The sequence below is a fragment of the Osmerus mordax genome, chromosome 4, assembly GCF_038355195.1.
Source record: "Osmerus mordax isolate fOsmMor3 chromosome 4, fOsmMor3.pri, whole genome shotgun sequence".
In the NCBI taxonomy this organism is placed as follows: domain Eukaryota; kingdom Metazoa; phylum Chordata; class Actinopteri; order Osmeriformes; family Osmeridae; genus Osmerus; species Osmerus mordax.
The window spans coordinates 18,943,620-18,961,356 of NC_090053.1; the positions used below are offsets into that span (position 1 = coordinate 18,943,620).

At 46.0% G+C, this 17,737-nt stretch overlaps 2 protein-coding genes across 3 annotated transcripts; one reads left to right on the forward strand and one right to left on the reverse strand.

Moving 5' to 3' along the window:
* The first annotated feature begins 27 nt into the window (after positions 1 to 27).
* Positions 28 to 11,104, forward strand: vps9d1 (VPS9 domain containing 1). 2 transcript variants are annotated; one of them, XM_067234755.1, is made up of 16 exons: positions 28 to 129; positions 405 to 477; positions 1,593 to 1,787; positions 1,893 to 2,049; positions 2,320 to 2,431; positions 3,610 to 3,672; positions 4,499 to 4,551; positions 5,102 to 5,189; positions 5,489 to 5,569; positions 5,660 to 6,143; positions 6,335 to 6,464; positions 6,840 to 7,045; positions 7,283 to 7,367; positions 8,879 to 8,983; positions 10,042 to 10,149; positions 11,000 to 11,104. In XM_067234755.1, exons 1-15 carry the CDS (start codon positions 28 to 30, stop codon positions 10,142 to 10,144), a joined length of 2,037 nt encoding a protein of 678 aa, XP_067090856.1. In that variant the 3' UTR covers positions 10,145 to 10,149; positions 11,000 to 11,104. The 2 variants fall into 2 exon arrangements, with proteins under 2 accessions (XP_067090856.1, XP_067090857.1); XM_067234756.1 differs by lacking the exons at positions 28 to 129; positions 405 to 477 and adding an exon at positions 1,264 to 1,311.
* Positions 11,105 to 14,331: 3,227 nt separating this feature from the next.
* Positions 14,332 to 17,696, reverse strand: si:dkey-238o13.4 (uncharacterized protein LOC560780 homolog). The gene is made up of 6 exons (XM_067235237.1): positions 17,556 to 17,696; positions 16,463 to 16,570; positions 16,243 to 16,382; positions 15,785 to 15,881; positions 15,371 to 15,495; positions 14,332 to 15,239 (listed from the first exon to the last, which is right to left on the reverse strand). Exons 1-6 carry the CDS (start codon positions 17,638 to 17,640, stop codon positions 15,063 to 15,065), a joined length of 732 nt encoding a protein of 243 aa, XP_067091338.1. The 5' UTR covers positions 17,641 to 17,696; the 3' UTR covers positions 14,332 to 15,062.
* Positions 17,697 to 17,737: the final 41 nt, after the last annotated feature.

Sequence of the window (17,737 nt, forward strand, 5' to 3'; positions counted from 1 at the left end):
TACGGATTGTGTACATCCGGTCCAGTCATGGCCGCCAAGTCTGGCTGTGACGCTGGCGTGAAGCCCCTCCAAAATGCAATGAAAATGGCTAAATTGGCAATACAACTAGACGCAGGGAACAGACACAAGGTATTCTATCATGCTACCGAGTGGGCTAGTATAAAGGGGGCGACAGAATACGACTATACACTCAGGCCTAATAATGTAAACAAACTGGCAAAGAAAGGGTTGGGTGGGCTTGGTCAGCCAGAATTGTAACAAATTTTAATTGTCTCAAAAAAAGAAAGAAAAAGTTACAGGCTACACCGGTATCTGTACACGTTCCCTGCTGCTGTAACGTACGTATTTGCTATTATGTGTGCCTATAACAATACCGATATACTGATTATTGTTTACGTCTCCAGGAAGCATATTGTGAATACCTGAAGAGTATCAGCTACATTTCCAATTCGCTTCTGGAGGATGCGATGTCTCAAAGTAAGATGAGATCAGTGGTGTGGTGATACGCATGATCAAACTGAATAAAATACTATTCCAAAAGAAACCATTTGATTTAAGCTTGTCATTCATTTTATGGAGCTAGTATAGCAGTGTATACAACTACTGTCATTAAATAACGTTCAAATGATTAAACCTTGTAAGTGTTAACGGTATAACATTAATGTCACATGTTATATTAGCATAATAGGATTTGGAATAGCTGTTGCTCAATCCTCAAGTGGTATATGAAATGAACAGTCAGTCATGATACCTGGCTACAGCAGATGTATTCTATATGGATTATTAATGGATTTTGGTGTTTCAAAACCTATTGACACTGTATGACTATGTTTAGCCTGTGTTCTGCTCCTCTCTCTCACCAACCGTCTCTGGAGGAGGGGATCCCTCTCTGAATTGCTCCTCCCAAGGTTTCTTCCATTTTTTCTCCTGTTGGGAGTTTTTCTGGGAGTTTTTCCTTGTCTTCCTTGAGGGTTTAGGTTGGTTGAGGGGCAGTTCTATGGGCGTATGTGAAGCCCTCTGTGACATGCTTGCGTGTAAAAAGGGCTATACAAATACATTTGATTTGATTTGATATGCAACCCTCCAAATCAAACTGGACAGTCCAGAGTCGGCTCAAGACAAGGCAATCAGCCCTATCTGGAGAAACAGTCTGTCTGTCTTTGTCTGCGAAAAGTGAAGCTTGTTAATCATGTTGTTAATGATCCCTGTCATTGTTTAGACAGTCCTCCCTTCTCCTTGCAAGAATGTCAGGGACCTGGTGCTTGTCTCCTTTCACAAGAACTAATCAAGTAGATATTGATCATTTACCAGGTGACTGAATCATTGGCATTCCACGAGTGACACCCAGAGAGCCATCTCATGTTCTGCATGATGAATCCAAAATGTTTTTTTAATCATCTGACACACAAGTGAATAGTTGACTAAACAACGAGGTAGCTCCTATTTGGGAGGGAGTAAGGAAGAAAGGGAGAATTGGATGGAAGGTTGGGCTCAATTTACCTGGCCTGTTGTGTTCATTTTTTGCTGAGTCACTTGTATAATGTTGATTTCTGAAATATTTACAATCAGCATTTCTCTATTGTCTTCTGTAGCGGACGGAGAAATGGTTGCGGTGGAGGTGGAGAGGATGCTGAGGTTGGCAGAGCAGTGTTTAGAGAGAGCCAAGTCCTTCATAGAGCACTACTCACCCACCCAGACCCAAGCCCTAAGCCAGAACCAGAACTCAGACCTGAACCAGCCCACAACCCAAGACACTACTGTTGTTGTAGCAAGCTGTGGAGATTGTGGTGAATATACACATTTTCCTCCAATCTAGGTATTTTACCAGCATGGTTTCCCTGTGTGACGCGTATAACCCTCCTCCTTTTCTCCTCCTCTCCTTCCTTACACAGTCACACCACAAGAGGCTGTGGCTGAGATGAAGCACAGAGCCAATCCAAGGCTGGGGCACCGTAGGGTTCAATCTGAAGGAGAGGGTGAGCTCTCCCCCTTCCTGCCCCCTGAAGTCTTCCAGAGATTGCAGACAGCAGTGTTACAGGATATGAAGAAGTGAGTGGTCACCACTGGTGTGAAAACAAGGCACCACAACACATTTGTTTTATAGCTTTGGGTTGCGTGGATGGATGGAATTGTGATGGTTTGAAAGTAATTCATTGTTTCAAAGGTGAAAAATAACTATTTTAATAGTTGTCCCTGTATAACTTTTGTAGCTGCTGAGCTAACTGCTGGCTTGTTTTTATAGACATGGTCTGAGTTTCTTGTCTCTTTTTGATTCCCCCTATCTCCATGCATGTGTGTTTGTACATTTGCCGGTCAAAGGGAGCTTACACCGATTGAGGAGGCTTCACTTCTGAACCAAAAGCTGAAAGCCAATTATCAGGCTCGTCTGGCAAGGCTCCAACCTGGGCAGGCAACTCAGAAGACTTCTCTGGTTAGTGTGTTCTCCAAACCATCACAGTCCATTGAGGACACATTACAATTGCAACAAGAGTCTACATCAATATAATAAAAAAAAGATTGCACTACACAAATTTCAGTGGCCAAGTCACTGGCCTTAAACAATATATTTTACTTAAAAATCTTAACACAATTTCAACCTGCATACACAGTATAGGGCAGGGCTATCCCATCAGTTCTAGGATTATCTGTTTGTTGATAGAACCTGCGTCGTTTACGTGACTGTGACAATAAAATGTAAATGGATAGGCTACTTATACTGGGCTCCCTTGTAGTGATACATGATTGGTGAGAGAGACATATCTCACGCCCATTCAAATCGATTTGTTTAGTAATAGACCTCGCGCGAACACTGCTAGGTTCGCCTAGTTCTATTTGCGACGGTAAATCAGCGGGTACACTCTCCGCTATGATCTAGACGGAGACAGGACGAAAATAAAATATTAATATTTGAGTTATCGTGTGTGCTTGGCTAGACACAAAGTAATTCAAGCGCGTTGTCAACTCGGTGAGTATTTTTGCAAATTCAGACAATTCTAAATCCCATGCGCTTTTTGCGCACAATCCAAACAGTTTGCGTTGATAGACGATCACCTAAGAACAATTTCGATCAAAATCCCATCAGCTATTTACCCAGAATGACGCAACGAAACAAAACCAAAATGGATCTTCGGCCTTACTGGAAAAAACTGAAGGAGTTTGTGAAGGTATATTGATAAAGCTAAATAGACTGCTGCAGCAAAATGATGTATTGTTGGCTGTTAACATGGTTGTTGTGGCGACAAACGAGTGTTACGTTAGTGTTACATTAATTGTATTGTTAGGACGTGTCCTATGGGAGTTACTGTTGGTCACCAGAAATTGGTTGTTGATGACACGCACATAGTGTTAGCTTCACAGACTGTATACAAAACTGTAGAAATAATGGTAACCCTAAACCCATTTGGACCCACAGATTCACCTCACCTACGGTCAGTTACTCATGCATTAGTTGTTCAAGTGTAGTTAATAGCTAGTTTCATACCTTTTGAAAGAAGAAGTGTGGCATCTTGAGAATGATCTTATCTAATGTGTATTTAGTCTGATATGGTGTCAGAGGCAGAGAGCAGACGTGTGGATAATCAGAAATGTGTGTGTTTTGTTTCTCTGCAGAAGCTGTCTCTTCAGCGACAAATGATGGAAAACCTGATCATAGCCAAGGCCAGGCAGGACGCTGTATCCTTTTGTTGGAGTGAGTTTGGTTGGGAAATGCAGGACATATTGATGAAGAAAGGGTTTGGTCCATTTCTTTAATAACAGGGTGACCGTTCAGTTGAGTTCTGGATTTTTTTAAATCAAGTTATCAAGTATTATTAATCTGCAGATTGGGAGAGAAAACCACACCTCTTACAAAAAAGGACAACCAGGCTTAGGTCTCAATCATGTCTCTCCCAGCTCTGAAGGCCAAATGACCATCTATTATAGGGCACAAGAAAGTAAACATGGATAGTGATAGTCAGGCAGTAATGACGTTACAACAGTCACAGAGAAAGAGATTCACAGCCCATCACGTCTCTCAGGGCACAGAGAGGTCATGGGTGGAGCTCTCCCCATAGTCATCATGATACATGTACACATAACTTTCACGTGACCCTGACCATCTATTCAAACTGACACGTACACCCAATCTACTCTTATCAATAGCAAACTCACATGAGAACATACTAACTACAATCCAATGACTAGTTCTATTGATTAGTGAGAGTTCTGTTGATTAGTGAATGATATAAAGTAAACAGGAAATGCCATTTTCCTCCACAAAATGCAGGGTCTGGCATAAGCCCTGGACTAGTGTGTTTGTGTGTGATTGTATTACTGTAACGGTTGGTGTCATTAGTGGGGGTTGGGGACCAAGGTCTGGCCCCCTGATTTCCATGAGAAATCAAGCATTGGTGTTGATCTGGACACTTTGGATAGTAATTGATTGGTCCTAAAATGGTCAAATGTAGGTCTAAAAAGGGACTTGAGATCCTGTTCAGGTTTGCGTCCTTAACGCCTGCAGCTTCAGAGGAGGATGGAGGAGAGGAGACTGAGACTGCAGGAGGAGGCCAACAGGTACGGCCTGGCTGGCTGGGTCTTATATATATACCAAATATACCCCATATTTGTATTTGAATCTAAACTGTTGGAAGATTGTGTTGTTGGCTGTTGATCAGTGTAATGTGTTTCTCTCACTAGACATATTCACAGAGTGATGAGACAAAATGGGATGTAGAAATTCAGAAGTGGATTATTTCCCCCAGTCAGAGATGGTGTTTTGGGATGGGCATTGATAACATTAATTCTTCTCAGCTTGACACTCATGCAGAAATGTTTAGGACGTTTATAATAATCTTTTCAAACACTACAAGTGTCACTGTGGTTTCACTTCCACACACTTCAAGTGCAAGTTCTTGACTTGAACGCATTGCCGAAACACCCTTTTAGCCTTCTGAAAACATCATTACCACTTAAAACCTAGCTGTAGCTGTGTGGTATTTATACTGAGTGAGGTCAACCAATTTAGGTGACACAGGGTGTCACCCATCTGTGTTCCACGTGAATTAGTCTAGGCCATTGGAGCCCACTGGGGGGCTTAGTCTTAAAGGTGTTGTGTCTCATCCAGGAGATTTGCAGCATCTGGTACAGTGACAACAGAGGAGCAGGAGCAAAGGCCTCTGTACACCAACGTTCTGGAGTATGAACAAGACCACGTGAGTGCCAAAGAGTGGGAGTCAAGTGGCTGAGCGGTGAGGGAATCGGGCTGGTAATCCGAAGGTTGCCAGTTCGATTCCCGGTCATGCCAACTGACGTTGTGTCCTTGGGCAAGGCACTTCACCCTACTTGCCTCGGGGGGAATGTCCCTGTACTTACTGTAAGTCGCTCTGGATAAGAGCGTCTGATAAATGACTAAATGTAAATGTAAAGAAAGTGAAAGGACCCTGTCTCTTTGACAACCTGTAGTTTTCCACATAAGAACACTCTGTTTTGGTCTCCTTCTCTACCCCAAAAGGACTGGCCCAAGCTGTGGAAAGAGAAACTTAAGAAGAGCCCAGATGATGACAGCCTGGTGTCCGGTCTAGTTGCATATCTTCTCAGGTACCCCGCTGTACATCTCCATTAGGCGGGCTGCTGTACTACTGCTCAGCGCAGAGTGTAAGATGTGCTGTTTTTGTGTGCCTACCTCAGCCGTGCAGACCACCCAGTGATGATGCTCCTAAAGAAGCACCAGTATCGCATCTACAACCATCTCTACCCCCTGGTGAGCAGGGGGCCCCCGGCCAGCCCCTCCCCCACCCTCAAGCCTTCCCGCAGCGCTCAGAACCTGCTCAACCCAGAACCGCACCAGAAATCGGGCTCAGACTACAACACCTCGATCTCCTCCAACGAGCACAACGCGAGTGAGGAGGAGCTGGACAGCGCCGGGCCGGCCAGCCCAGGTACCGACCACTGTGTGGACCGGGAAAACTCGTTTGAGGACCTCGAGCAGTTCTTGACCCCGCTGGACTGGGCCCCGCCCCATGGGAATGCGAGGGTGGACAGTGATTTGACCTTTGAAGCCTCGAACCAGATTGAACCCGAGTCTGAGAGCATCATCCATGGGTTGGAGGTCCGCGCCCTCAAAGAGCATCTGAAGGACATTGTCAAGGACATACACATCGCCATAGGTAAGAATGAGAGTTTGTGTGTGTGTTCAATCAAATATGTATCAAAACACCTTTTCTGTCCCTTATGCAGTACAACACTCATGTCATTTCAGTGTTTGTAGGCGTAGATGCTGAGAAATGTATTGTGTGTTTATGAAAAACCCTTATGTTGTTGTGGTATACTTTAATGACGTGCAATTTGTGTGTTTCAGACCAGCTTTTATCCCTGTGTCTGCTCTCCTTTGAGTGCCTCAACACAGCCACGTCTAAAGATCTGTGTTTGGCCAGCATTGAAGAGGCCTTCTTCACCCCTCTGTGGAGCCCTCTGCTGGCTCTTTTCAGGTAACTGTGCCCATCTGTAGATGGTAGCATCAGTCTGTAGATGGTAGCATCAGTCTGTAGAGGGCAGCATCAGTCTGTAGATGGCAGCATCAGTCTGTAGATGGCAGCATCAGTCTGTAGATGGCAGCATCAGTCTGTAGATGGCAGCATCAGTCTGTAGATGGCAGCATCAGTCTGTAGATGGCAGCATCAGTCTGTAACTAGACAACAGCTCCTCCTCTCTCTGGCACTCTGCGGCTTCTGTGTTTGAGATCATTGAATATTGAATCCTTTGTAAAGTGAATCTCTTAATAAATAGGAATGTGCCAGTCAGTAATGTGCCAGTATCTGGTGGTGAACCAACTCTCTTCCATCGGTGTGTCCCGGCCGATGCAGGAAGGTGAATCGAGACCGGGAGCTGTGTCTGGAGGACAGCATGCGACTCCACCATGAGGTGACACCTGGAGACGTGGGTGTCTCAGCTAAACTGTTCCCCCAGGACCCCGCAGTGCTGCACGGTTCCTACCCCTACGAGTGTGCAGTGCAGGAGCTGCGCTCGATGTGCAAAGACTCCTGTCCCCAGAGGAAGCTGGAGTGTCTGGGTGAGAACCAGCCTGTTTGAAGACCGTAGGGAAGAGAGGGAGGAGGCATGTTTAGAGGCTGGGGACACATGGCCCGTTTTAGTTACTCAACCCTAAATGGACACCCAGAACAGACGGCCTCAGGTCATGTGGTCTTCGTGCATAGAACATAGAAAACGTTTCTCTGTCGCCGGATAAAAACCTGTTCAGCACACACACTCACACACACCCGTCATGTATCTGTCTGTTGTTTTGCAGTGAGGACATTGCGTCTCATCTGTGCGTGTGCCGAAGACTACAGATGTCTCCATGAGGCGGACTCTGCACCCAAAACAGCAGCCATGTCAGTACGCCAACGCACATGCACGAACAGAGGCATGAACAGACATGTTTCAAAAGACACAACCAGACAAAAATAATTGATCTCTGAAACGAGTCTCCCCCCCCCCCCCCTCCCTTTCCCTCTAACTCTGCCTTGGTGCTTATCAGAAGTGACAAAGGGAAGGACCCACAGGAGTGTTCTGGAAGTTCCCAAACATAATTGAAGCCCTCCTGCAGGAGGGTCCCCCCCCTTGTCAGACCTTATCAGGCCTCAGCGAGGCCGGACGCTGCAGGGGTCTGTCCTAGGTCCTCTGCCCCCTGCAGAGGGCTTCCTTCAGCCTGATCCCAAAACTAGGTCGCCCTGTCTAGCCTGGACCCACCCAGGGCCCAGCTAGGAGGAGAGGCGAAGGGAGAAACAGAAGAGAGGAAACTTTCTCTGAAGGGTAGAGGCAGGGTACTGCAGACCAGACAGACGAGACACAGAGAACCAGACAGACGAGGCACAGAGAACCAGACAGGCGAGGCACAGAGAACCAGACAGGCGAGGCACAGAGAACCAGACAGGCGAGGCACAGAGAACCAGACAGACGAGACACAGAGAACCAGACAGGCGAGGCACAGAGAACCAGACAGATGAGACACAGAGAACCAGACAGACGAGACACGGAGAACCAGACGGAGAGAGAGAGCACAAAGTGGAGCAGTTCATTTGACCAGATCAGTGAGGGGGAAATTATTTCTTATTTACTTCACCAGTCTGGGGCAGCACTAACATGGAGCGGACAACAGCAACATGCTGGATGGAGGCTCACAGTAGGGATGGTTGGGATGGAGCTATGCAGAGAAACCATGACTGTCAGGAAAGGCAGAAGTAGCTATTTTCCTTGATAGGAAAACTGTCTACTTTAGGACTAACCACTGTACCGGGGTTATGGGTAACTAGTAAAACCATTCAAGTGTTTGGGGAGAAAACAGATTAGGTGGCTCTACGAGCCTTGCACTCAAACCTGTTAGCCACACAAGCCAGCCTGTTGGTCCCACCCACTGACCTGTTAGCCCACTCGAGCCCTGGTGGGCGGCAAGCTGCCCAGCGCCCATACCTAGTCTCAGAAAACCTTCTCTTTCCTTTCGCTTTCTTGCTTCATCTATCTTTCTTTGATTTCACATTGATCAAATATTAACGTGTGGTAAAGAGGATTGAGGCCTTATTTCATGTACCATGGATCTGCCTCCTCCGCCAGCATATAGGCAGTGAGAGATGCTGACGTGTGGAGTTAGCTAGCTAGCAGCAGCTCTCTGCACTGGTCCGCTCTGCAGTGCGTTCTTGGAGGACCATAATCCCCTGGCATCCATTATGCTAAAGTGCTACTTCAGTAATCTTCTGCCAGCTCAGTTTTAGACTCCCGAAGCTGAATTAGTTTGTGGTTGTGGAGGAGGTGGTTTCGGGTCAGATATGTGGGGTAGCTGGTTCTTAATCATGGACATACTGTGATGTGTGTGTATATATAATTATATCAAATTGTGACCTTGCAGTGGTGCAGATGACCTGCTGCCCATCCTGTCCTTCGTGGCCCTGAGGTGTGGCTGTCCTCAGCTGCTCTCTGAATGTGCTGCCCTGGAGGAGTTCATCCATGAGGGGTAAGTTACAGGTTACACACACGCACATGCACAGTGTCTCCATTGGATCCATCTTATGTCCTTGGTTCTTTTCGGTCTTAATTTTGTATAACTAGTAACTACAGGTGTTGACGACAACTAGCACCTAAAGTAGGTGACTACAACTAGCAACTACAATAGGTGACTACAACTACTAACTACAGTGGTTGTCCAAAAACCTGTGTCTCCCTCTCCCATTCTCCCTTGTCCTCTCGGATCAGTGTGTCGTGGGTTGCGTGTCAAGGCAGACCACACCCCAGAGGTCGTCTAGTGGAGGTAACGGCAGCTTTTAACAGGCTGGTTAGATTGGCTCTGCCTGAGGAATGTCGGGACATTCTGGTTCAGTTTTCCTTCCTATAAAAATACAAATAAAAACCCACTTGATGTTTATACAGCTCAGTGGTTTGGAAAAGATGTGGGTGGGTGTGTATGTGTGGCTCTCACTCTGTAGGACACAAATGGGCAGGTCTTGGGTAATTGGATGATGTCAGTCTCTGCTGCGATTGGTGACCTTACTGTCCGTCAGTGGACTGGAGATGTTTGTTTGATATGCAAGCACTTGACCACTCCCACATGACCACCACAACTGCTTCAGAATAAACATCTCTATCTCTTCCCCTTCATACATTTCCCCCTCCCTCCCTGCTCTCTTTCCATAACAAACAGTCCCATCCAGTCTTCTAGGCCTGTCTCCAGTGGCTCTCGTGTCTTGGTCTCATTAGCTGTAGGTCAGTCAGAGTTGACTTGAACTCAAGGCCTCCTTCTGTCCCCTGAGCAGTAAATCTCCACTTTCCACCACTCCTCCTCGACCCTCTCCAACCCTTTATTATCTTATCTCTCCCTCCGCCCCATGACATCCTCAGTGCACTGAGGGAACCGCCCAGACCTGTGCTATGAATCGTCTCCCTCTGTAGTCCCCAGAAGGTTGAGGAGGAGCAGGGCGTCTTCTGATGCGAGGTCAACCAGGGAATGTAGACAGTTTCGCTGCTTGCTGTTCACAGGGATGTATGAAGGTATACCCTGTGTGTTTTTCCCGTCAGGTACCTGATTGGAGAGGAGGGCTACTGTCTGACCTCCATGCAGAGCGCACTGACATATGTGGAGACGCTTCACACCGGAGGAGGCCTCGACAAACTCACCTGAGCCAGGTAGGTTGGTCCTCATCTATCTGGTCAAACTCACCTGAGATGAGGACAGAGTGTAAGTCCATGTTCCTCTTGTGAACCAGAGCCATTATATTCCTCCCGGAAAAAAAGATAGACTTGACTTTGAACTTCCAGCCTCTATCTCCTAGCCCACACCGTGCTTAGCCCTCAGCCCTTTCATGATGAGAGACAGGAGAGACCCACTGTTCTGTGGTACCATAGAGAGGGGCCCCTGCTGGTATGGGTTTATTAGATTGATTGGGGTGAATGGGTTCAGCAAAGCAGAGCCTGATGTATGGTAGCCCCTAGAGCCATCTCCATTCCCCCAGCAACGCCAGCCTATTACTATGGGATTAACTCCATGTGACATCATCAGACCACCCCTTCCAAAATCCCCAGTGACACGACTGCTAACTAAACATTTGACTTAAGAGTGCAGAGCTGTCAGTCTGGCCGAGGATGTTAGTCTTGGGACGGAGATGGAGGCTGGCAATGGTGAAGAAGGAGAGCGAGGAGAAGGAGAGCGAGGAGAGGGAATTAACCCGTTAAGGAGTAGCGTCACACATATGTGATTCTGAACATTCCAACCGACTATTTTCCGATAGACAAAAACTATATGACAAACGCTATAGTATGGCTTCAAAATGTACAATTAGGAGGCTAACAAGTAACACTAGCAGGTAGTAGCATTGCTACGAGTATTATGCTAGGTTGCTAGGTAACGGAAGCTAACTAAAACTAGCTAGCTTCCGTTTTGGAAAAATAACTCACTCCTTAGAGAAATATGGATGGAGAGAGATGACTGGAATGGAACAGTCTTTCTGATCCTTGCCTGTGGCGTCTTGTGTTTCAGGTTGCTGGTCTAAAAGAAGCTCAGCTTCGAGCATGTTTCTGCTCCGTTTGTCCACTATAGTGTCCACCCCCCCTCTACCACCCCCCCAACCCCCCCCCCCACCCCCCCTCTACCACCCCCCCAACCCCCTCAACCCAACCAGGGTTGTTAAAATAGCAAAGTTTGACAAAAACGCAAATGGGATGAAAATGATTTTTTATTTCATGTGGTGTAGGGTGTGAGTGAGAATGTGAGCAGAGGGAATTATTTGTGCACTTTCAGTGTTTTGTATGTGAAAGGTCCAGTTTGTGTTGATGGTTTACTGCATCTCCCAGTCATCCAATAGACTGTCAGCTCACTGAATCAGGGTTTTAATTAACTGTGGGACAGACAATACTTGCATTTTATTTAGCACTTTTAGTGTGTAACACTTTTTTGTTCTTTGTTCTGTCAGATGAATTGTGTGTGCGCGTGCGTCCATGTGCATGAATGTCCAAACATGGCAAATTGTTACAGCCAGGGACTACAATGATACGATGATGATGACTGCAGTTTAGGGAATTAGCTTCTTTTTTTTTCTTTTTTAAGACTTTACAACTTGCATATCTGATTGACCTGGTCAGAGAACATAAGACTGTGACGTAAAGAGGAGAGACGGTATGGGAGTACTTCTGGCCGTTCTAGAGAGCCTGGTGTAAGAAACACATCTCTTCCTGCAGTCACCTCAGGTGGTGAGGAGATCCAGGGGTTTAAAACTAACAGGCACCCTCATTAATATTACGGCTGATCTGTCTTCCGATTGGTTAAGCAAATGCATGTAGTTCTCAGTCCTTCTCACTTCAAAATCAGTGTTTTAGTAGAAAAGAAAGAAATGTCTGTTTTTTTAAGGAATTGTAAAAGGTAATTTTGAAGTTCACTGTCTGGGCTCTAATATGTGAACGCTTTGTACCTGGTTAATTCCCTTCAGTTAGGTTTTAGACAGTGGATTTTAGTGCTAACTGACTGGTAGTTTCCTTTTTTGCTATTTAATGTTTAATTTTTAAGTCAAAGAAATAAAAGGGTTAAAAGGTAATGTGAAAAAATGTTTCAGAATTGCGATTTGAATTGTAACGCCTTCTAGCCAGGTTAAATGTGATCATTTTTCCTGTGAAATGTGTGACACCAAATAAATGCTTTTCTGTGACTTAGAGAGGCTTGTAAATGCATGTAAATACAGTAAAATAACCTGGAAGTTGTTTGAACTGTTGAATGAAACCAGTCCACTAATACCGCTACGAAGATGACATACTGTTTTAGGATGGTTTCTATTCCTCTTGAAGACTCAATGAATGTAAACTTTTTTTGTCCATTTAACATGATGCTGTTTTACTGTGCATACCATATATTTTACTGTGTACAAGAGAAGGTCAAAGTTGTAAATCCTGGGGATTTATATTATAGTAAATAATAATAATAAAGAAGTAGACATTTCAACTGTGTTTGTTGCCTCTCTCATGCTCAGTAGTTACCGCACTGTAGAACCCCCAAAAGCTCCTGTAACCGTTTCGTGTGATCTCACTTTCTAGGGGAAGAATGAGAAGACGGCGGTGCAGGGGAGAGGACAGGGTGTGTGTGGGTTCCCTTGCTACCGAGGGAATGTGTGTTGGCGTGCGTCAAATCAAACAAGCCTCAGGCGTGGAAGGCTCGAGCCAGAGTCTTCTAAACAGCAGATGCTGTGTTGTTGGATACAAAGTTCACCAGATTGATTCCCCCCGTTCTCTGTCACTCCCACGCCTTAAGACCTGTCATGGTGAGGGAATACAGCACGTGATGTAAGGTATCACGCACGTGATGTAAGGTATCACGCACGTGTTGTAAGGTATCACGCACGTGATGTAAGGTATCACGCACGTGATGTAAGGTATCACGCACGTGATGTAAGGTATCACGCACGTGATGTAAGGTATCACGCACGTGTTGTAAGGTATCACGCACGTGATGTAAGGTATCACGCACGTGATGTAAGGTATCACGCACGTGATGTAAGGTATCACGCACGTGATGTAAGGTATCACGCACGTGTTGTAAGGTATCACGCACGTGATGTAAGGTATCACGCACGTGATGTAAGGTATCACGCACGTGTTGTAAGGTATCACGCACATGATGTAAGGTATCACGGAGGTGATGTAAGGTATCACGCACGTGATGTAAGGTATCACGCACGTGATGTAAGGTATCACGCATGTGATGTAAGGTATCACGCATGTGTTGTAAGGTATCACAAACACGCATGTCCTCACACCCGCAAATTTACACCAATTTATAAATGTGAACATCTCTTATCTTGTACTTAGTTCTTTGGTCTAACTCTAATATGTATGTTGTTAAACAAAGTTTTAAATCGTACTGTATTTGTGTGTGTGTGTGTGTGTGTGCAGTGTTGCCTTCAGTCTGACGAGTGTGAGGCGTGTTCTGGTAACCAAGACGGCAACTGGGCTTTGAGAGCTCTGAGCACTCGCACGGAATGGGCTGTGTGATGCTGCCAAGATTCCCAGATTTGTTTTTCCGTCTGTTTCAATATTTCAGCCTTAACTGATTCCCATGTTTGTAGGAGGTCAAGGTTATTCCACATTTTTTAATGAAAACCAGTAGAGGTATGTGACTCACCTCTAAACTCCCCTCTCTCGCCCTGCTCTTAGATTCAGTCCTTGTCTCAGTCTTAGATCTGGTTAAGTCCCCTTTGTGACCTCTCATTCACACAAATACTTGGTATGCTAAGAATGTCAATTGTTTACTGAACATATTGAATTACCTTTAGAACACCTAAGATAGTTGTATTGTTATAAGTCCTCATGGTTCACACTTATGTGAAAACCAACACTATTATTTATCTAACAGCTTGAATGCCTCACTGGGACTTGCTGAGGTGCTTACACGCCATGTGACCCCCCCCACCCTCTGTCCATGCTTCCTACATCATCCGTCTATTACTCTGACACACACACACTCCACTTCTCTCTCTCCGTCACTTTCAGTCCCGGCAAAATAGACTTCTGATCTGAAGTGTCTGGGTTCGGGTAAGCTTGTTCTCCCTCTTTCGAATGTAGACGGTATTCTTTTCCTTTATAGAGCTTAATCATCATCCAGGATGCAATGTAAGGATTTGTGAAAAGGTGTGTGTTATAACGATTGTGTGTATGTACGTAAGAGACAGGAAGACTACATGTAGCCGTTAGCCAACAAAGGCACGACAAAACCTACCTTGGACCAGGCTCCTCTCTGGCCCCTCTACCACCCCTCTGGCCCCTCTACCAACCCTCTGGACTCTGGCTTCCACCCCACCCCCCACAGTCATCCAGTGCATCTCTGGCTAAACTCAGGGTCCTTTATTGGCATGTCAAATATACATTCTTGTGGCTAAAGCAGGTAGCTAGTTCAGCCACTGGCAGGACAGCAGGCATCGAAATAAGTCAAGCATATAGCTAGCAATGTGAACAACAGACAACAATGCCTCCTCTAATTCGCCCTCTGCTCTCTGTCAGCTGGGGCGTGTAGCAACAGGGAAACCTCCCACCTCCTCACCCCTCTCTCTCACTTACTCACCCCCGCATTGTTTGTTTACAAGATGCCCTAGATAGTGGGTGGCAGATAATGGGCCAGGTGCCGGGGTGGCTGTGAACAGGACAAGGGAGTCACGCTATGGGGAAACTAACGTACCAATCCCCCCCCCTACCATCATGCAAACAGCCCTTCCTAACACATCCTACTGTACACCTCCCTTCCTCTCTCTTTCCTGGTTTACTGGCTGTCTCCTCTGTCGTTTTCTTTCTGCGAGTCCTGTCCTTGTCCCTCTGCCTTCCTCTCCAAGTGTCCTTTCTCATCCCACTACACACACACTGGCTATACGCAGGAGCTCAACATAGCTTGGAATCCTCTTCATCATCATTACAGTTTATATAGTCAAAACATGCATATAAAATAAGCCAACAAGCCAACAATCACATTAACCAATAACAGAATAAGAACAATCACAAAATGGAATGCGGAAAAACAAATTAAGCCATAGCTCTGGGGTTGGGGGTGTAGATATGTGGGCATAGCTCTAAAGTTTGCCCTCTATAATGAGGTTTTTTAAGTCTGCTGGGCCATTGAGGGTGAAGACAGAGTGAGAGGTGTTTCCTCTCTCCACCAGACTGGCCACGGCTTCTCCCAGGTCCAGGTGGCTGAGGAAGCCAGGGGCCATGCGCTCTGGGGGGGCCACTCCTGTGTTGATCTTCACCTGAGAGACAGGGGTCAGGGTGTGGGTGAATGGCACACATGTATGATATCCTGGGATACGGTATGTGTCTGTATGGCTCTGTTTAGGTCTACATGGGTCTGAACTGTCTGGGTCAAAGGCGTATTCCTCACCTGGTTGAGTTTGCAGGGTACCTCAGGGTACTCTTCCCGTAGCACCTGGCAGAAGGCCAGAGTGCTGGCCGCACCCACCGTCAGGAAGCCAGTCCCTGGCATCAGCAGTTTCTCTCCAGCGCCCCCTAGAGCCACACATACGTCACTGCACTACGGCCCTCAAATCGCACTCCATATAGAATGGAACGGGGCGTTACGTGTTTAACTGACAATGGCCGGGTTTCCCAGATTCGTTAAGAAGCTCTTAACGCCAAGAGCTTCTTAGGAGCGTTCTAAGAAGAGCTTCTTAACGAATCTGGGAAACCCGGCCAATGTTTGTTTGTTTGAAAATGTCAGAGTTCTTTTTTTGGTGAAAGGGGAGGGTTTCCTATGTAGGGGGCGTGGTCTGTGATAGTGGTGAGGTGAGGTACTCACCTGTGATGAAGGTGTAGGTGCAGTTGGGATCATCCCTTACTAGGGGGAAGAAGGCTTTCCATGATACAAAGGTGCTGAACAGCAAGGTTTCCATCACCTGGACGATCGGAGAGAGAGAGAGATGAGGAATACTGAATGTGAATGACAAGATGAAAACAACAACAAGCGGATGAACGGAATCAGGGGACCGTTTTCAACATCGCACACACGCACACACACATACACACACCATTTGAGAGGGAGACGGTGGCAGGGACAAAGACATGCCATTAGAGCGACGGAGCAGAGGATAATGAGAGCTACTGAAGTAGAAACGATAACATCTCTGAGTGGAGCTGACAGAAAAGGAAGAGGGAGAGAAAACAAAAGACACTAATGACAGCTGAAGAGGGACCAGTGACGTCACCTCTGTGGGTCGAACGAGCACGTGAGGTCATGTGAGGGGAGACCGGACTCACCCAGTGGAGCTCCTTCTGAGACTGGGTGTGCGGCGGCCCACCCTGCCACCAGCTGAATCCCAGAGAGGAGACGATGTCCGTCACCTTCCCTACAGACTTCAACAAGACCTTCTTCACCTCCTCTGCCCCGTCCTCTGAACCTGAAAGGAGCACACATGGTCTTCGTTGTCTCCCAAAAGACACATAGAGATGGATCAACCGATAGATTAAACCTTCTTACCAACATCCCCCACAATGGTGGTTAGATTGTCCTTTGTGGAGGGCGAGATGAAGCCTTTGAGCTTCTCAAGTCTGTTGTTGTCTCTGGAGATGACGGCCACCTTGAAACCTGCACACACACACACACACACACATCCTAGCTGTGACTTACACAGGGTGGGTGACACACGTTGCTGCTTCACTTAACTGATATAAAGCTTACATCCATTAGGCTATTGTTTATAACGTTCTTTATAAGATACTGGACACGCCACTGACAGATGGTGAATTTATAGATAATGAAGGCAGAGACATTACACCCTTTTAGTTTGGGAGGTTAAGGTTAGATTAGTTATTGGGGCCATTTTACACATATTTAAGCCTTCTTTGTTGAACGATAGAGGCCCTTTAATGGTAGAAGCTATTGTCTGTTTAATCAGCTTACTCTGTGTTTGGAAGAACAGACGGAGTGTGATATGAACATGAAAGAGTATCATATTATCACTACCAATCATCAAGAGAGTTTGAACCAAAACGTATTAACCTATATTAGACTATTTCACCATCAACAGGGCTGTAGTTTCGTATATAGACTTGTGCTTGTTAGCAGATCAGGGTCACAGACTAGGGAAAAATCATTGCTGGACTAAGCCACGTTCAGACATAGACAGTGTTGTCACATAACCATCAGAACGAAATACTTTTAAAACGTTATCACAGCGCATTTAAACAACATTTGACTAGCCTAAGAATATATTCATTAATTCAAGAAAGACGTAAAACAATATTTCATGAATAAAACAAATGTTTAGAACCTTATATACCGCGCGTAAAACAGATTGGGTGGTTATTTTACGCAGTAATCACTTCGCCAGGCGCAGCCAAATTAGGTATTTCCAATTATGGGACCTTCATGCGTTAAGTGAAGCAATACAGTCTATACTGTCTGTCTTGCTGACTTTCAATAAATCAACCAAAAGCTTTCTAGAAAAAAAAGACATAGGTGCACTGGTAATTATATATTTTCTGCGCCCTGACCTCGGTCTGATTCATTACCCGGTGTGTTGGTTCCAAGCGACAGGTCAAACTTCCGGGGTACCTGACTGACAGCTTACCTTTGTCAAGCAGTCCTTTAACTATTCCAGAACCCACTGTCCCTGCTCCTCCGAGAACCAGAACTAATCGGTCTGCGTTTGACATGCTCGTTCCTTAGCGCTGTCCCTAAATAGTGCCGATACTGCGATTATGTGATGTTGGCGCTTTGTGGAGACCACTTGCACAGTTTAGGACTTTTAAA